The sequence below is a fragment of the Narcine bancroftii genome, chromosome 3 (genome assembly GCF_036971445.1).
Source record: "Narcine bancroftii isolate sNarBan1 chromosome 3, sNarBan1.hap1, whole genome shotgun sequence".
Taxonomy (NCBI): Eukaryota; Metazoa; Chordata; class Chondrichthyes; order Torpediniformes; family Narcinidae; genus Narcine; species Narcine bancroftii.
The window spans coordinates 124417272-124438529 of record NC_091471.1 but is presented as its reverse complement, the minus strand read 5'-3'; the positions used below and the strand labels follow the sequence as shown (position 1 = coordinate 124438529).

The following is a 21258-nucleotide window of genomic DNA, read 5'->3' as shown; positions in this document are numbered from 1 at the left end:
AAAGTAAAATGAAGATGAATCTAAATTAAGAACACGCAAATTGATGGCAATCACTTCAATTTAAAAGATCAGATTCAGAATTTATTGTCTGAACAAGTCACGAAATTTGTTTTAAGGCAGCATTGTAGTGCAAATATTCATATTATAAACCATCTTACAACAATAAATATTAAAAAAAATTAAAATACTAATACACAAAAAGTAAGACATTGATTCTTCAGGAATCTGACAGCAGTGGGGAAGAAGCTATCCTTCTGCTGCTTAGTGCTCATTTTTAGGCTTCTGTAAAAGATTTGCAAATAAAAGGAGCTATAACAAAATTTTAAAAATCAATTTAAGTTTGACACACATGTCAAATTGAGATACTGTAAAACAAGTGGAAATTGACAGAATCTGTATGGTGCACAATAAGTTTGATTGATATTTAAAAGATATTGAAATGGTGGTTTATCATTAACTAACCTGAACATTCAAGTGTGTGGCAGATATATTACAGTGAACATTAATGTGTCATTTTAAACAGATTCTTGCTATATTGTTCAATTAGCTTAACAAACTTACCTAGCTTTACCCCACATCAACAGCTGCATGAATTCTTCTTGCACTGAAGTTTTAGTATTTTTTTCCTAAACAGCAAAATAATCATAATTGAATATTCTGTAACATATAATCTCACAGTGTCTACAGACTTTTGGGTTTTAAATTAAATTTGGATTATACAGCAAAATAATAGGCCCTTTTGGCCTTCGAGCCCATGCTGCTCAATTACACCCAATTGACCTGCAAACCTTGGTACATTTTGAACAGTGGGAGGAAACCAGAGCACCCGGAGGAAACCCATGCAGAGACAGGAAGAACATATAAACTCCTTACAGACATTTAAACCCCAGCCCCGATTGCTGGCGCTGTAACAATTTTGCGCTAACCGTGATGCCCTACATATAATCTCATACCTGGGACTATCACTGATATACAGACTATTACACTGCAAGGGAAATAACAATAATATCCAAGTGGAGTACTTGAGTTATCAGTAAAGAGGAGGAAAGAAGCAGAATATGGAAAACTTAGCTTGAAGGAAAGAAATTGCTGTAAGAGAGAAAAACAAATGAAGGATATTTTAATTTTTTAAAATTCTTTAGTTTAAACATATTTAATTTATTTTAGATGTTTTTAATTAAAAGAAAACTTCAATAATCTTTAGACAATTGTAAAGTTTAATTCTTTCATTTTGACATCACTGTTAATGTGAGAAACATAAAGATCCAATTTCTTTCACAGCTGTTTCAATCTCAGGGTGTGGTTTTGCCAAATGTTAAGAGTATTTCAGTAAGGTTTATAATCAATGCCAATGTCATACAGCACAGTAAACAGGCCCTTCTAGCCCACGGGCCTGTGCCACCCAAATACCCCAATCAACCTACAACCCCTGTACATTTTTAAGGGTGAGACTGGGAGGAAACCATAACAGACATGGGGAGAACATACAAATTCCTTACAAACAGCACCAGATTTGAACCGGTTCGTTGGTGCTGTAATGGTGTTCCGCGAATCACTGCGCTAACCATATTGTCATAATAGGTGTTTTTAAGCTGCAGCACCAGGGTAGCCCTCCTGGGACCCAGGTGCTATTAGTGGGGCACCTTTTAAGCTGAGGGGGGATAGCCCCAGTATGTCACCAACCCAGCGATTTAAGGGGGATCCCGCTCCTGCGATGATGCGGTAAGTGACACGTCAAGCAAACTAGTCTCTCCTGCTCCCCTCCCCCCACCAGCTGTCAGTCTCCCCTTCCCACCGTCAAACGCACTCCCCTCTGCCCCCACGGCAGCTGATCGCGGCATCCCCCCCTGGCCCACCAGGGATTCCCCATGACGCCAGCGCTTAAGCGTCAGATCCCTTCAACCTGTCCTGTGAATGGGATGCTAACCGGGCAAATTGCCTGGTTAACCCCATTTAACAGGGCAGTTTAAAAACACCCAATGTGAATACAGTAAAATCCCCATGATCAACTGGTAACTCAAAACAACTGGCAAAAAATACATGGAAATAAATAAATAAAGGTGAAGAATATATTAAGATTTAAATAAAAGTTTAAAATTGCAAATGTTCTCTGAAGCAACACACAACACCTTGGGACCAAACATTCAGTCAATGGAGCACCCCATCGTGCCCTGCCTGCAGCACTATTTCAATAAAGATTCAATAAAGTTGTGTTTGAATAAAATGGCAGTGCCCAGGATGAAGAGCCGGCCAGTGTGTCTCCCTATTCCTGCCTTGTAGGAGACTTTATCTTTATAGTATATTAGTAAGGCTTTATCTATAAACTTGGGTAAGATGGTGGCATGGTTAGCACAGCGATTAGTGCAACGCTGTTACAGCCCTTGCAAATGGGATTTGAATTTAAAGGAGGGCGTGCCTAGGTCCTGACTGGGACACTGGTGTGGAAGTGATCGGGTTGTGCAGAGGATATGACCGGGACAACTTGTATGGAGTTGAGACACATTGTGCTGAGGGCCTGACCAGGTCACCAGGATAAAGAGGCAGCTGATGCCACTCACCGCTGGGGTGAATGTCTCAAAATGTCTCCCTATTCCTGTAAGGCTTTATCTGTAAATTTGGGGGAGGAGGTAATTATGATGGTGGTACAGATAGCGTAGCAGCTAGCACATAGCGACTGAGGTTTGAATTTAAATTTTGTAAGTTATGGCAATTACTTGATTAAAGTGAACTTTATTTTTTCAAATTATTTTACATTTTGTACATTTTGTATTTTAAACAGTGTATTCTTAATACAGGTATACAAGTTAGGCATTGTAAGAGAGAGTCTCAGTTAACTGGAAAATTCACATTTCCGGCATCCGTAATCCCCATGGGTGCCAGATAATGGGGATTTCATTGTACGTGGACTTTAGAGGAGATCAAGAGCTCGTGTAACAGAGATTTTTTTTAAAAACTTTTCCTGTTAGTTCCATCCTCTTGGTGGGCCCTTTGGATTTTCACAGTTCAAAATGTCTAAGAGTCAGAGATGAATGGCAAATATTACCTGAACCATGGGGAATTTCTATCATATATCACAGCCCCCTCAGTCATAGCAATTGCAACTGTGGTCAGATGCATATTGAGAAAGCAGAAAGCCTATGAAATTACCATAATAATCTGACTCTTGATGTTTGTACAATTGGGCCATTTAGCTTCAGCAAAATTCCAATCAAGTGCAGGTGGAACTTGCTGTAATCACTTAATTGCAACCTTTCTGACTCATGCGCAGTTAACACAGTGTTGAGCGCAATGCTATTACAGTGCCAGTGACCTGGATTCAAATCAGACACTGTCTGTAAAGAGTTTGTACGTTCTCTCCGTGTCTGCATGGGTTTCCTCTGGATGCTAGTTTCCTCCCACCCTTCAAAGACATATGGGCATAGTAGGCTAATTGATATATTTGGAGGGCATGGGTTCGTGAGCTGGAAAGGCCTATTACCGCACTGTACATCAAAAAAATGTAGGAATATTACATCTTAACATGTATTACAGGAATAATATCATATAGTTTGTTCCAGTGCACTTTTAACATTATTACTTCATACAATATGCTTCTGAAATAAAATTATTTACATCAGTACTGACCTGCACAAACTTTGTCAGCCGCAAGTCCATTTGCATTAAAATATCTTCCCAGGCCTCACACATGCAGGCCAATGACAGTTTTTGGTACTGATGATTGAAACAAAGTAAATTAAAATAAAGAATTTTAAAATAAAGAAACATAATAAAGTAAACAAATTAAAAAAAACACAATTATCAATTTATGGAGAATTTTCTGTTGCCATCCATGAGCATTCATTGTGTTACTGCTTTGTTTGTAAGCATTGCTTTGTGACTTCTTTGCCACCATATACACCACAAGTGGGCTCCTTCTATATGCAATGTTAATGAGGAATTTTAATATTTCAGTGATAAATCTACTCAGATGCAAGAGGTGACTTCCTGGATTTGTCAGTATCTCAGTTACTTGCAACCTGTACAAGCAGGACTGATTGAACCAAAACAGAACTATATATTTGCAGAAAGGTTTGCTGGTGGATAAATCTCCATGGCCTGATGAAATGTATCGAGCTATAGGAGACATCAGAGAACAATGCTGGAGCCCCGACAGTAAATTTTAAATGATGAAAAAGGTTGATTGATATTTTCCAAGCAATTTCATTGAGAAAATTAAAAAGGTTTCACATTGGAGACAGGTCCAAAATGTTGAGTCAGGTTGGAACCAAAATTAGTTTGGTGATAGGAGGCAAAGTTTGATGGTGGAGAGTTATTTTTGTGCATGCAACAGGTCTCTGTTACACGAGCTCAGTCTTGGGATCCTTTCAGTTTGCAGTATATATTAATGATTTGGGTATGAATGAAGATCTCAGAAAAATTGGTGGTGCAGTTAAAAGTAATGCTACAGGAAGATATTGATTAATTTAATCCTGATAAGTACTTTCTTATACATTTTGAAGGAATATTAAGAGGACATGCACATTGAATAGTAGGTTACACAAAAACGCTGGAGAAACTCATCAAGTCACACAGTATTTCTTATGTAACAAAGATAAAGATACATAAAGATACACAAACCCAACGTTATGAGCCTGGGTTCTTTATCAAGGCTTGAACAAAATAAAAGATGAAGTAGATCATAAGAGGTAGGTGCAGAATTATGCTCTGCCATTTGAATCACGGCTGAGGTATTCTTCCTTTTAACCCCACTTTCTGGTCTTCTCCCTGTAAACTTTAATACCCTTACTCATCAAGAATCTATCAACCTTGATGACTTCAGCTGTGAGAAGTGAATCCATCTGCAGCTCCTTACATACTGTGTTAAGAGAACCAGAGCTGGATGAACTCTGGATCTTCAGGAGGCTGAGGGGGTGATAGACAGATTACAGGGGACGTAATCACATCTAGGAGGCAGGGGGACGGTAGCTGAGCGACAGTCAGGAGAGGGAAAGGGATCTGGCAGCATTTGCAGGGCACCCCTGTGACCATTTCCCTCAATAACACATATACCATTTTAGAGTTTGTCGAATGTCTTCAGGAAAGTTTTTTTAAAATCAATATATAGAGGTACCAATAGAGAGAGTGCAATATTAGTTCCCTATTAGGGAACAAAGCAGGATAGGTGAGAGAAGTATGTGTAGGGAAACATTGAGTCCAATGATCATAACACAACTAGTTTCAAGATAATTATGGATAAGAATAGGTCTGGTCCTCAGATTGAAATTCTAAATTGGATAAAGGCCAATTTTGAAGAAATAAGAAAGGATCTAGAACTAGATTAGAACTATATCAAATTGGAAATAGTGAGAATACAGAGTTATATTCCAGTTAGGATCAAAGACAAATTTATCAGGCACAAGAAACCTTGGTTTTTGACAGATAATGGAGATCTGGATAAAAATAAGAGAGGTGTATAGCAGGTATATGTAACAAGGAGTAAATGAAGTAGTTCAGGAGTATAAAAATGCAAATATTAGGAGGGCTAAAAGAAGACGATGTTGCTTTGGCAAACAATGTGAAGGAAAATCCTAAGGTATATTAAAAGCAAAAGGACAAAATTGGTACCTTTGAAGATCGGAATGATCATGCTATGTATGGAGCCAGAAGAGATGGGAGAGATCTTAAATGCTTTTATTGCATCAGTATTTACTCAGGAAACTGGCAGAGTCCAGGGAAGAGAGACAAAGAGGTTATGGAACCTTTCAAGATTAAAGAGGAAGTGCTTACGGTCGTAAAGCAAATAAGGGTGGATAAATCCCCAGGGCTGATAAGGTATTCTCTCAGACCTTGAGGAAGGCTGGTGTAGAAATTGCAGGGACCCTGGCAGATATATTTAAAATATCCTTAGTCATGGGTGAGGTGCCGGAGGATTAGATAGCTTATGTTGTTCTGTTGTTTAAAAAAGCCTGCAAAAATAATTTAGGAAATCATAGGATGATGAGTCACTAGTAGGTAAGTTATTGGAAGGTCTTCCAAGAGATCAGATATACAAGGATTTACATAGTTAAGGATCAAATAGGGATGGGCAACATGGCATTACATATGGTAGGTCAATTTTAATGAATCTTAAGAGTTTTTTGAGGCGATTACTAGGAGATATGATGAAGGAAAGGGTGTGGATGTTGTCTACGTGGACTTTAGAAGGCCTTTAACAAGTTCTCACATGGTGGGGGGGGGGGGGGTAGTCAGGAAGATTCTGTTGCTCTGTCTTCATGGTGATGGAATAAACTGGATTTGACATTGGTTTTATGATAGAAGCCAGAGAGTGTTAGTGGATGATTGCCCCTCAGACTAGAAGCCAGTGACTTAGTGATATGTCTCAGGGATCAATGCTGGGTTCATTGTTGCTTGTCATCTATAATCAATGATCTAGATCACACATGTCAAACTCAGGCCCACGGGCCAAATTTGGCCCATGATATAATTATATTTGGCCCGCAAGATCATATCAAACATGTATTATAGCTGGCCCGCTGGCCGCCATGCCAGTATAGCGCATGCACAGCTAATACTACAAATCCCAGAATGCTTTGCAAATACGTTGGTGCCGGCCCGTCAGCCCGCTAATCGCCCCCACCTCTTCTAATTACTTTTATTAGTATCTGCCACCTGTCGCCTAACTCACATGTAATAAACCCCTTATGAAAAATGGCCGAACGAAAGACAGAAAACAGGACCTTTCAAGAGAGGTGGGAGGCAAACTCTGACCCCAGAGTTTGATGAACTTGCATCTAAGAGATGCCAAGTATCTGGTTTAGACCCAGGTGCATCAGAGTAAATCACAGTGTAGCAAGCTAAGCTTGGATTAATATTTTTTTTGGTTAACTTTCGACTGTTCATAGTTGAAAGATTGATTTTCAGTGAAGCAAGTTGTTATTTTTTTGACTTGTTGGCTTGTGAAAAAAATACATTTAAAAAGAGCTTTAAGGCTATAGAGAAATATTATTTATTGAATGTTTTATTTCTCATTTGTTAATGCTTCTTCTGGAAAAAGTTTAACCAAAACTATTATTAAACATTTATTTTAATAAGAAAAAGTTTAACATTGCATATGTTGAAAGAATAGAAAACATGCAGATGTTGTTGAAAATTTTCAATAAATATTAAGTATGGCCCACGACTTAGTCCAAGTTTTTAATTTTGGCCCTCTGTGAATTTGAGTTTGACACCCCTGATCTAGATGATAATGTGGTATGCTTGTAGATGACACAAAGATTAGAAGAGTAGTGGACAGCAAAGAAGGCTTTCAAAGCTTGCACATGGATCTGGAGCAGCTGGAAAAATGGGCTGCAAAATGGCAGATGGAATTTAATGCAGACAAGTATGAAGTGTTGCATTTTGGAAGGACAAACCAAAGTAGGTCATTTACGGTAAATGGTAGTGTGATAAAAGGTTCTGGAATACAGATATTTAATTCCTTGAAAGTGGTGTCACAGGTATATACTGTTAGGTGATAAAGAGTTCCTTTGGCACATTGGACTTTGTAAATCATAGTATTGAGGATAGGAGTTGGGATGCTATGTTAAAGTTGTACAAGACATTGGTGAAGTCAAATTTGGAGTATGGTTCAGTTTTGGTCACAGTGTATAAGCCAGTGTATAAGACAACTTGTGTATGACAACCCCCTGAATTTCCACCTAAATTATAGGTTTTGAGTTATACTCAATGTACAAGACTACCCCAAGTCTGGTACTTAACGCTAACCAGTGAAGTGACGCAGCTAGGCACATTCAATATACTAATTCATAATATTTTAAAAGCAAATTACCCAGTAAAGGTTTAAATTTTATTTTAAAATAAACCATCGTCGGCTCCTTTAATAGGATGTTTAAAGCCAGTTCAGAGCTGAAGACAGTCGGACTGGAGGATGGACCCTGCGGGGGAGCACTAAAGGGTTGCTGTTAAGGTTTGAATTTCAAACTTGGCATGGGGGAGAGCTGAGACTTCACTGTTAAGGTTTGAATTTTATACTTGGTGTATAAGACAGTCTCTGGTTTTGGGGTTATGTTTTTAAAGTTCAAGGTATACACCAGCATATATGATACCTAAAGGAAATGAGAGCAGAAAAGATTTATTAAGATGTTGCTAGGACTTAAGGAACAAAGTTACATGGAAAGGACTTTATACCCTGGAGCATCAAAGAATGAGGGGAGATTTGATAGAGGAATAGATAAGAGTAAACACAAGTAGTTTTCCACTGAGACGCAAACCAGAGACATGGGTTCAGGGTGAAAGGGGAATCGTTTAAGGGAACATTGAGGGGAACTTCTTCATACAGAGTAGCTGGAGTGTGTTAAACACACCAAAATGCTGGAGGTCTTTTCAGCATCTATAGGTGACAAAGATATATTGCTGACGTTTTGGGCCTGTTCGTCTGGATTCTCCATTGTGAATTCTGAGACTCTCTGATATGGCTCAGGCCCAAAACGTCAGCAATATATTTTTGTCTCCTATAGATGCTAAAAGACCAGCTGAGTTTCTCCAGCATTTTATTCACTATAAGCACAGCACCTGCAGTCTGCCATGTTTCACTTAGTTGAGGTGTGGACTGAGCTACCAGCTGAAGTGGTGAATGTGGGTTCAAGTTTAACATTTAAGAAAACATTGGACAGGTACATGGATGGGATGGATATGAAGGGATAGGAACAAGGTCCAGGTCAGTGAGATTAGGCAGAATAGTATGTGTAAATTTAGGATAGTTCAGCATATAGTTGTAAACTGTAATGTTCTATGGTTAACCTTCGCTTTAAATCTACCCAATGACTTGGTCTTCACCACTGTTTGTGGCAACTAATCCTACAGATTCACCACGCTCTCTCTGGCTGAAATTTCACCACATCTCTGTTCCAAAGGAACAATCTTTTACTCTGAATGCTGAATCCTCTGGTCTGAGACTCTCCCAGCACTGGAAACATCTTCTCCATGTCCACTCCATCTAAGGTAGGTCTTTTAATATTCAGGTTTAAATTAGATCCTTTTCAACTCTATCGAGCACAATGCCATCAGATACTCCAAATATGTTAACTCTCCCTTCCCCTGGATGGTTCATTCTGACTCTCCCCAAAATCAACACACCCATCCTTGGATATGGAGCCCAAAACTACTCAGAATATTCCATATGTGGCATGACTACCTGAAAAGCCTCAGCATTACCTCCTTGTTTTTATATTCTAGTGCTCTGTAAATTAATGCTAACTTTGCATTTGCCTTCCATACTATTGACTCAACTTGCAAGTCGATGATGATCGTTACATCCTCTCTGGCCATAGGAATGAAACTGGAGTACAGGATGATAGCAAATGTAGTTGCCTTGTTCAAGAAAGGTGTCAAGGATCCTGGGAATTTTATACCAGTGAGTCTTACATCAATGTTGGAGAAACCTTTTAGAGTGGATTCTTAGGGACAGGATTTACAAAGCATTTGGAAAAGCATAGTCTTGTTAGGGATAGTCAGCATGGCAATGAGAAGGACACATTGTGCATCACGAGTCTAATTGAGTTTTTCAAGAAGCTAACAAAAAGCATTGATGACGGTAGGGCAGTAGATGTGGTGTATATGGATTTTGGTAAGACATTGGACAAGGTAGGCTCATCAAGAAAATCATGAGGCATGGGATCCATGGAAACTTGGCTAAGTGGATTTAGAATTGGCTACACTACAGAAGGTAGTAGTAGAATGAGAGTATTCTGCCTGGAAGTCAGTGATTAGTAATGTTCCACTGGGATCTGTTCTAGGACAACTGATTTTTGTGATTTTTATAAATCTCTTGGACAAAGAAGTGGAGAGGCGGGTCAGTGAGTTTGTAGATGACACAAAACTTGGCAGTGTCGTGGAGAGAGTAGGCCTGCACAGTTAGGGAGGCAGTTAGTGCAATACTTTTACAGCGTCAGTGACCAAGATTAAAATCTGGAGCTGCCTGTAAGAAATTTATGGTTGTGTGGGTTTCCTTCAGGTTCACCAGTTTTCTCCCACATTCCAAAGACATATAGGGTTGGTCAGCCACATAGGTCCAATTGGGGGGCATGGGTTCATGGACCAAAGGCCCTGTTATTGTGCTACATCTCTAAATTCAATCAAAAAGGTTTGTCACGGATTATAACAGGATATAGACAGTTACAGTGACGGGCAAAGAAGTATCAGATTTAGTTCAATCTTGAAAATTGCAAAATGATACAATTTGGAAGATCAAACTTGAAGACAGAGTACATGGTTAATGACTCGATTCTTAGCAGTTGGAGGAACAGAGGGATGTTGGGATAAGTCCATAGATACTGCAAGGTTGCCTTGCAAGTTGATGGGGTGGTTAAGAAGGTGTCTTGTGTGCTGAACTTCATTAGTTTGGGGTTTGAGTTCAAGAATCATGAGGTAATGTTGCAGATCCAGAAAACTACTTCGACCACACTTAAGAGTATTGTGTTTAGTTCTATTTGCCTCATTATATGAAGGATAAGGAACCTTTTGAGGAGATTTACCAGGATGCTGCCTGGATTGGAGAACATGTCTTATGAAGAATGGTTGAGTGACCTTTGGAGCAATAGATGATGAGAAAAGATTGTGAGAAGTATAGATAGGGTGGACAGCCATGTCTTTGCTTTTTTGCTGTATTTGACTTCCCTGTCAGCTAAGCTTACCTGATCCTCCCTTTAGAATGCTGCTTTGTCTTTGGGATGAAATCATTCTGCGTTTTCTGAATTACTCCCAGAAACCTGCCATTGCTACTAATCCCTGCAGGGGTCCACTTCCAATCAGCTTTGACCAACTCCTCTCTCATATCTTTGAGTAGTTACCTTTCCTCAACTGTAATACTAATACATCCAATTTTAGCTACTTCCCCTCAAACAGCAAGGCAAATTCTATCGTACTGTGATCACTGCCTCTAAAGAGTTTCTTTACCTTTAGATCCCTAATCAAAGAAGCTTCATTGCACAACACCAAATATAAACTTGGTTTTTCCCTAGTAGACTTTGCCACAAGCTGCTTAAAAAGCCACCTCTTAGGTATCCTACAAATTCCTTAAGTATTCTGTAAATCGTGTTCACTTTTGACCACATAACTACAGGAAATATATGAATAAGATTTAAAGAGTGCAGAGAAGATTTACAAGGATGTTGTTGAAACTTGAAGATTTGAGTCACCTATGATTGAAGGGTGAACAGGTTAGGACTCTATTCCATAGAGCATCTAAGAATGAGGGGAGATTTGGAGTACTCAAAATTATGAGTACAGAAAGAATAAATGCAAGCAGGCTTTTTCCACTGAGGTTGGGTGAGACCAGATCTACAGGACATAGGATGGGTGTAAAGTGAAATGTCTAGAGAGAATATTTGGGGTACTTCTTCATGTAGAGAGTGGTGAGAGTATGGAAGGATCTGCCATCTGAAGTGGTAAATGTGGGCTCATATTTAAGAAAAATTTGGATAGGTACCTGGATGGGAGGTGTACTGAGGGCTAAAATCCAGGTGCAGGTCATTGAGACTAGGCAATATAATAGTTGGGCCAAAAGGCCTGTTTGTATCAAAATCAGAATTTATTGTTATGAACAAGTCAGAAAATTAGTTGTTTTGTGACAGCATCACAGTACAAACATACATATAAACCACCTTAAAAAAAATAAAAATAGTGCATGAAAAGTCAAAGTAAGGAGCATCTTTGGTTCATTGATCATTCAGGAATCTGTCCTTGTATCGCTACATGCTCGTCTATACGTTTTTACTGAAAGTAGCAGAGTGAAGAATGCATCCCCTGGGTAGTGGGGGATCCTCAAGGATAGAGATGCTTAACCTCAGGCAACACACAGACAAACATGAAAAGTGTGATGAATATAGGACTGAAGGTAATGTATTTAAATGCATGCAGTATACAAAACAAAGTAGATGAGCTTAAAGCACATTAAGAAATAGGCAGGTACGACATGGGCATAACAGTTATAGCTGAAGGACGATTATAGGTGAGAGCTAAATGGCTCTTGTAGATATCCTCGATGGAGTGAAGTCTGGTGTCTGTGAAGTCACAGGCAGAGTTAACAACCCTTTTTTTCTTGTCCAAGGCGTTGGCACCTCCATACCAAACAAAGATACAACTAGCCAGTGTGCTGCAGTATTCTATGGTTCTCTTGGGACCTAGCATCAACCTGTTTTTCCTAGTCTACCTGAAGTCCCCATGAGCACTGTAACATTGACTTTCTTATATACCAGGGATGGCCAAACTTGCTTAACATAAGAGCCACATACCATAAACTTCAGATATTTGAAAGCCATAGCAATCATGCGATCACAAGCCACACCCACTAACACTATTGTTAGCCCCTTTCAGGTGGCCATCATACCAGAATGTAAAGCCACCTAAAATACCCGAATGCGGCTGTTGGGAGGCCACCTGAAACCGGAGAACCCGTCCCCAAGGTGTACTTACTGAACCCACCTCGGAGAGGTATATTCTCCACTTCTGAGCGCTCCCCCTCGGCACCTGAAAACAGCTAGTAGTTTCCCGATGGCCAGCAACCCAACTCCCCGCTGCCCGATAGCCCCCCCAGTGCAGGACATCAGGGCTGGGGCGGCTGGCGCGGGACTATGGGGCTGGGGGCGCCAGCACGGGAGGTTGCCACCCCTGGTACAGCTTTGTTGGGGAAAGTATTTTCCAATCCTTGTCTTGCAAATCATCTATTTGCAAAATGCTGATACACTGCAGATAGTGAAGAACCATTGTTTCAAAGGGAGCAATTTGGCAAAAGATTTTTTTCTAATCAAGTCTTCACACCAAACGTTAAATTATTCTCTCTTGCCCCTTTAGCCGCTTTCAGGTGCTCGGACGCAGATAATGCACCTGTAGAGCCCCTTTCACGTGTTTTTTCCTGGGAAATGCGGCTAGGGAGCCTTGTGGGTGCGGACCTTTCAGGTGGCAGCGCTGAAGGTGCTGTTCTGCCACCTGAAAAGTCCGCAGCGGGAAGAGGTATCGCATAGCAAACGCCAGCTCCTGGGGCTGGGGCGACTGGCGTGGGACATCGGGGCAGGGGTGGGTTGTGCCGACTACTCCAGCCCTGATGTCCCTCGCCGGCCACTCTAGCCCCGACGTCCTGCGCCGGTCGCCCCTGCCACGACATACTGTTAAAAGGCAGAAGGTTAATGCGAGAGGGGTAAAGTTTAAAGGAAATTTGCAAGACTTTTTGTTTACACAAAGTGGTGGGTGCCTGTAACGCACCACGAGGGGAGAGGGTGGAAGCTGATAAAACAGTGACAATCAAAAGGCAGGTACACGGAACAGGGACTGCAGGGCAAACAGATGCGATAGTTTAGTCTGGTATCAGAGTCAGTGCGGTCCATGGGTTGAGGGGCCTGTTCCTTTCTATATTTTTATGTTTTGGCAAATACTAGAGCGCCTCGGATGCACTCCAAAGTTCTTCAACATGGTTATCAAACTGCACGAAAACCAACAAGGTTGGGTCAGATACAGCAATGAGCTCTCTGAACCCTTCTCCATTAACAATGGCGTGAAGCAAGGCTGCGTTCTCGCACCAACCCTCTTTTCAATCTTCTTCAGCGTGATGCTGAAACAAGCCATGAAAGACCACAACAATGAAGACGCTGTTTATATCCGGTACCGCATGGATGGCAGTCTCTTCAATCTGAGGCGCCTGCAAGCTCACACCAAGACACAAGAGCAACTTGTCCGTGAACTACTCTTTGCAGATGATGCCGCTTTAGTTGCCCATTCAGAGCCAGCTCTTCAGAGCTTGACGTCCTGTTTTGCGGAAACTGCCAAAATGTTTGGCCTGGAAGTCAGCCTGAAGAAAACTGAGGTCCTCCATCAGCCAGCCCCCCCACATCTCCATCGGGCACACAAAACTCAAAACGGTCAACCAGTTTACCTATCTCGGTTGCACCATTTCATCGGATGCAAGGATCGACAACGAGATAGACAACAGACTAGCCAAGGCAAATAGCGCCTTTGGAAGACTACACAAAAGAGACTGGAAAAGCAACCAACTGAAAAACCTCACAAAGATTAGTGTATACAGAGCCGTTGTCATACCCACACTCCTGTTCAGTCCTGTTCGGCTCCGAATCATGGGTCCTCTACCGGCATCACCTACGGCTCCTAGAACGCTTCCACCAGCGTTGTCTCCGCTCCATCCTCAACATTCATTGGAGTGACTTCATCACCAACATCGAAGTACTCGAGATGGCAGAGGCCTACAGCATCGAATCCACCCTGCTGAAGATCCAACTGCGCTGGGTAGGTCACGTCTCCAGAAGTGTTATATGGCGAGCTCTCCACTGGCCACCGAGACAGAGGTGCACCAAAGAAGAGGTACAAGGACTGCCTAAAGAAATTTCTTGGTGCCTGCCACATTGACCACCACCAGTGGGCTGATATCACCTCAAACCGTGCATCTTGGCGCCTCACAGTTCGGCGGGCAGCAACCTCCTTTGAAGAAGACCGCAGAGCCCACCTTACTGACAAAAGACAAAGGAGGAAAAACCCAACACCCAACCCCAACCAACCAATTTTCCCTTGCAACCGCTGCAACCGTGTCTGCCTGTCCCACATCGGACTTGTCAGCCACAAACGAGCCTGCAGCTGACGTGGACATTACCCCTCCATTAATCTTCGTCCACGAAGCCAAGCCAAAGAAGATCCCTGACGAATCTCGAGTGGTGCCTGGTACGGTATGTGTGCAGTTTGGATGTTCTACCTGCAGAAGTGCTGTTCCCTCAGGTGCTCTGGTTTTCTCCTATGTCCCAAATGCTAGATGCCCGATGGGTTGACTGCCCCTAATGGTGACTCGGTGTGAGGGGGTGGGGGCACTATTAGGCAAAGCGGCTAGCAGCTTTCAGGTGCCTAGCAGCGGGCAGGCTGTTGACAGTCAACTGGCGACCCTCTGACAGCCACCCTCCCCTCTGCCGACACCTACCTTCCCCACAATGTAAGGTATTGCCGCAAGCCGCACATTACATGTCAAAGAGCCGCATGAGGCTCGCGAGCCGCAGTTTGGCCAGCCCTGTTATATAGCTTCTCTAACTCCTATTGTAATTTGTACTCCACATTCTGGCTACATTTTGGAGGCCTGTAAACAACTCCAAAGTATTTTTCAGTTTCTCAAGCCTACCTACAAGTATTCCATATTTTTAGATACTATCTTTTCATTTTTTACCAACAGAACCATACCTCCTTGTCCTCCTACCTGCTTTTTTTGATAGGATATGTATCTTTGGATGTTTAGCTCTCACTTATGATTGTCTTTCAGCCATAACTGTTATGCCCATGTCGTACCTACCTATTTCTAAATGTGCTTTAAACTCATCTGCCTTGTTTTGTATACTGCATCCATTTAAATATATTACTTTCAGTCCTGTATTCATCACACTTCTTCTCACATTTGTCTCTGTGTTGCCTGAGGTTAAATTTGTATCCCTTTCATATTTTTCGTCTGTTGAACACACCCCCACACTATTTGGTTTAATGGCTTCTCTACACCCTAAGTTGTGTAATTCACCAGGACCATGGTCCCAGATGGTGCTCCATTAGAATGTTCCAGTAAAACAGCAACTTCCTTCCCCAGTACAGAAGCTAATATCTCATGAATTCACTCACTTCTCCCATGCCAATCTTTAAGCCACTAATTTACCTCCCAATCAATCTTATTAGTCCTTTGCCAATTTGCAAGTGGTTCATATAGCACTCCAGAGATAATTATGTTTTTGGCTTTGCTTTTTAATTTAGCCCCTAGCTGTTTAAATTTTCTCAGCAGAACCATTTTCCAAGTTCTCCCTACGTCGTTGGTACCCACACAGATCATGACAACTTGGTCTTTCCCCTCCCACTACAAATTCTTTGGTAGGCCAGATGAGACAACCCCAACCTGGCCATCAGGCAAGCAGCAAAACCCTCAGTATTCTCAATCCTTGCCTCAGAAAATTGTGTTTATTCCAGTAACACAACTATCCCAAGTTACCACTAGATTTCTCTTCTCTCCCACCTCTTAAATGTCTCCGTGAACTATGGTAAGGTTGCTCATTCCTTCTACAGCACCTATCATCACCTGCACAGGGCACACTAATCTATGACCTGTTGAATAAGCTCAGGGGCTGACTCTCGTACAGCATCTTTGATCCACCTACCTGCCACACAAGCAGAACGCCCTCTTGTTCCAGACCACAAATCAAATTTGAAGCACTTAATCTAAATGGTGTGACTGCCTTTTAAAATAATGTTCATGTCAATTTTCCCCTTAGGTTATCTGTCAGGTGAAAGAAGCAGTATGTAGTATGCAGTATTTGAACAGTATGTTAGGCACAGTCACGAGGGCAGAAGGGCCTGTTCTTGCACTGCACTGCTTTATCTTTATGTTTTCAACTGTACAGTTATGGATTCTGTTGAAAGCTCCATTGTTAAGAAAGAACTGGCACATAATAAGCAAGAAGTAATTATTTATGGGTGTAATGGCTATAGTTGTTAACAATTGACTTGTTTTGTTCTTTTATCTTTTCCATTGTTCTTGCTTAGATGCCTTACTACTGGTCATTGAAAGTGTTAGAGTGTTTTTCGCTCCTAGTTATTGACGGATTGGCCCAGTGAACCAACTAGAAACCAATACCACATAAAAGTGATGGATTGTTACAATTAAAAGTTAAGGCAGAGAAATACTACAAAATGGAGACACAAAGACATGTCAAATATAATCAATAATTAATCTTCAGTACCAATGTCATACAGTTAAAATTTGCAACTTTGGACTGTACCTGGAGGAGTGTTGAAATATGAGTAAACTTCCGAGCCATCTGTGTTACTTCAGGCAAACAATCTGACAGCAAGGTGGTATCTAACTGTATAAACAAATTATTAAATATTACTTCTCTAAGTTAATTTTCTGAATTATTCATAACTATTGTTTATTATAAATAATTCTAATTTATTGCAAGTGCTAACAGATTAATACATTTGATATATGAAAGAACTGATGATATAATGGTTTTCAATTGCAAGTTCATAGAACATAGAACAGTACAGCACAGAACAGGCCCTTTGGCCCACAATGTTATGCTGATCTTTAGACCCTACCTCCCACATGACCCTCCACTTTAAATTCATCTATATGTTTGTCTCGTAGTCTCTTGAAATGTACCTGCCTCCATCAATGACCCAGGTAGTGCATACCGTGCACCAACCACTCTCTGGGTAAAAAGCCTTCCTCTAATATCCCCCTTGAACTTCCTACCCAGTACCTTAAAGCCATGCCCTCTTGTATTGAGCAGTGGTGCCCTGGGAAGGAGGCACTGGCTATCCACTCTATCTATTACTCTTAATATCATGCATACCTCTATTATGTCTCCTCTCATCCGCCTTCTCTCCAAAGAGTAAAGCCCAAGCTCCCTTAATCTCTGCTCATAATGCATACTCTCTAAACCAGGTAGCATCCTGATAAATCTCTTCTGCACCCTTTCCAATGCTTCCACGTCTTTCCTAGAATGAGGCAAACAGAACTTGACAAAGTACTGTAAGTGTGGTCTAACCAGAGTTTTGTAGAGCTGCATCATTTCCTCGTGGCTCTTAACTCAATCCCTCAACTTATGAAAGCTTTCTTAACTATCCTGTCTACCTGTGAGGCAACTTTCAGGGATCTGTGGACATGGACCCCCCCAGATCCCTCTGCTCTTCCACACGACTAAGAATCCTGCATTTAACTTTGTACTCTGCCTTGGAGCTTGTCCTTCCAAAGTGTACCACCTCACACTTCTCCGGATTGAACTCCATTTGCCACTTCTCAGCCCAACTCTGCATCCTATCAATGTCCTTCTGCAATCTTCTACAATCCTCTACACAATCTACAACATCACCAACCTTTGTGTCATCTGCAAACTTGCCAACCCACCCTTCTATTCCCTCATCCAAATTGTAAATAAAAATCACGAGAAGCAGAGGTCCCAGAACCGATCCTTGTGGGACACCACTAGTCACAGCCCTCCAATCCGAATGTACTCCTTCACCACAATCCCCTGCTTTCTACAGACAAGCCAATTCTGAATCCACATGGCCAAGCATCCCAGGTCTTCTGTCAAATACCTTACTAAAATCCATGTAGACCACATCCACCGTACTACCCTCATCAATATGTCTGGTCATCTCCTTAAAGAACTCTTTCAGGCTTGTGAGACATGATCTGCCCTTCACAGATCATGCTGACTGTCCATGATTCTCTAAATGCCCATAGATCCTATCTCTAAGAATCCTTTCCAACAGCTTGCCCACCACAGACATAAGGCTTACTGGTGTATAATTATCTGGACTTTCCCTACTATCTTTTTTGAACAAGGGGACAACATTTGCCACCCTCCAATCCTCCAGTACCATTCTCATGGATAATGAGGATGCAAAGATCCAAGCCAGAGGCTCAGAAATCTCCTCCCTCTCCTGGTAGAGCAGTCTGGGGAATATTCTGTCAGGCCCCAGGGTCTTGTGCATCCTAATACATTTTATCTGCTCCAACACATCTTCTCTCTTAATATCAACATGCTCTAGAACATTAACCTCACCCATATTGTCCTCATCGTCATCAAGGTCTTTGGTGAATACTGAAGTATTCATTAAGGATCTCACCCACTTCCACAGCCTCCAGGCACATCTTCCCACTTTTATCTCTAACTTCACTCCTATCATCCTTCTGTTCTTCACACGTGAAGAATACCTTTGGGTTTTCTTTAACCATACTCGTCGAGGCCATCTCTTGTCCCCTTCTTGCTCTCCTCAGTTCTATCTTAAGCTCCTTTCTTGATACCCGATATTCCTCAAGAGACCTATCTGATCCTTGCTGCCTCAACCTCTTGTATGCTGCCTTCTTCAACCTCACTAGATTTTCCAGCTCTCTTATCAACCACGGTTCTTTCATCCTACCATTTTTTCTCTGCCTCACCGGGACAAATTTATCCCTAACAACCAGCAAGAGATCCATTAACATTGACCAGAACTCCATAGTATATTTCCCTGCAAAAATGTGCCTTAGAGACTCATAATTAGCCCTTCCCTAATTAAATATTTTCTTATCCTCTCTGACTCTATCCTTGTCCATGACAATGTTAAAGACCAGGGAACAGTGGTCACTGTTCCCCAAATGTTCACCCACTGAGAGATTCGAGACCTGACCCAGTTCATTACCTAATACTAGATGTAATATGGTACTCCCCCTAGTCGTCCTGTCAACATATTATGACTGGAATCCCTCCTGGATGCACTTAAACTCTGCCCTGTCTAAACCTTTGGTATTAAGCAGGTGCCAGTCAATATTATGGAAGTTGAAGTCTCCCATGACATTTCCAAAATCTGCTTCCCAATCTGCTCCTTGGTATCCCTGTTACTACCAGGGGACTATAGAATACTGCTAATAGAGTAACTGCTCCCTTCCTGTTCCTAACTTCCACCCATACTGAATCAATAGAGAATCCTGCTACATTACCCACCCTTTCTGCAGCTGTAATAGTTTCCCTGACCAGTAATACCACCTTTCCTCTCTCTCCACCCCCCCCCCCCCCACTTCTCCCAACCCCCAATCCCTTTTAAAACACTGAAATCCAGGAATATTCAGAATCCATTCCAGTCCTGGTACCAGCCAAGTCTCTGTAATGGCCACTATATCATAGTTCCATGTATGTATCCAAGCTCTCAGTTCATCATCCTTATTCCTGATGCTTCTTGCATTCAAGTACATGCTCTTTAGCCCTTCTACCTTACTACTTTTATATGCAATATTTTGCTTCTCCTTCCTCAAAGCTTCTCTAAATGATAGAACTGGTTTAACTCCATGAACTTCTTCCACTAACCTATCGCTTCAGATCCCATCTCCCTTGCAAACTAGTTTAAACCCTCTTGAACCACATTAGAAAACCTGCCCACAAGGATCTTGCTCCCCTTCAAATTCAGATGTGAAGCATCCAATCTGTAACAGATCCCACCTTCCCCAGAAGAGACAACAATGATCCAAAATTCTAAAACCATGACTCCTGCACCAACTCCTCAATTACGCATTCATCTGCCATCTCCTCCATCACCATCACATATCGCTGGCAGCAATTCTGAAAATGCTACCCTTGAGGTCCTGTTCTTCAGCCTCTGCCTAGTTCCTTAAACTCACTCTTCAGGACCTCGTCTATGTTGTTGGTACCAACATGTACCATGACTTCTGATGCTTTCCCTCTCACATCAGTATGCCTGTGGACCCGATCAGAGACATCCTGGAACCTGGCACCCAGAAAGCAGCATACCATGCAGGTGTCTTTCTCTTGCCCAGAGAATGTCCTGTCTGAACCCTAACTATAGAGTCCCCTATGACTACAGCTCTCCTCCTCTCCTTCTGCACCACAGGAGGCCCTGTGCCGAAGGCCCTGCCAACATAGCTCCCTCCTGGCAGGTCAACCCCCCCCCCCCCCCCCAGCAGTATCCAGGACAATATACTTATTATCCACGGAATGGGCACAGGGGTGCTCTGGACTACCTTTGCTTTCCCCTCTCTGACTGTTACCCAACTAACTGCTTCTGGCGGCCTAGGTGTGACTACCTCCCCATAGCTCTGATCTACAACTGCTTCATTCTCCTTTATGTGATGAAGGTCTTCCAGCTGCTGCTTCAGATTCCTAATACTGTCTTCCATTTTGCCTATCTTCAAGCACTTTTGGAAGATGTGGCTCTCCAAGAGAGGGGAGTTCCCCCAGGACTGCTACATCTCATATGAGAGGCACATCGCTGTCTCAGTGGTCATTTTAAACACTTTAACTACACCCTCACTTAGGAAAGAATGCACCAGATACTCACCTGAGACTTTGCTCGCCAAAGCCTCAACTCCCTACTCCTACTCTGGGCCATTCACACAGTGGCCGCTGCCATGATGGCCGCTCCGCTTATACCATCCACCAATTTAAAGCAGCTGGGTTTTGCAGTCTCTCACTCAAATCCTGAACACTCAAAGGGGTTCAGGAGGAATTTTTACCTCACTTGCCAAACTACAAGAACTTATTAGGACACATTTGTTATATTAAATCAGACAACCCTAAATCAAGCAGATAAGAACAAGAATAAGGATAAGAAAATAACATTTTTTGATCAAAGCTCAAGAATTTGTACCTGAAAATAGCTAATAATTGGCTCTGGTTCTTTGGATAGATGAACTTCTGTAATTACTGATAATGCTTTTAAATCACTGGATAAGCAAAGATCCAGACATCGGCCTGCAAT

General features: G+C 41.9%; 1 protein-coding gene across 1 annotated transcript in view; it reads right to left on the bottom strand.

Moving 5' to 3' along the window:
- Positions 1 to 21258, bottom strand: part of anapc4 (anaphase promoting complex subunit 4) — a 121565-nt gene that overhangs the window by 65048 nt on the left and 35259 nt on the right. Inside the window, exons 9-12 of the mRNA XM_069925028.1 lie at positions 21148 to 21258; positions 16779 to 16862; positions 3625 to 3711; positions 562 to 626 (exon numbers count right to left, since the gene is read on the bottom strand). Coding sequence (XP_069781129.1) covers positions 562 to 626; positions 3625 to 3711; positions 16779 to 16862; positions 21148 to 21258 — 347 coding nt within the window. The remainder of the gene's footprint in view (positions 1 to 561; positions 627 to 3624; positions 3712 to 16778; positions 16863 to 21147) is intronic.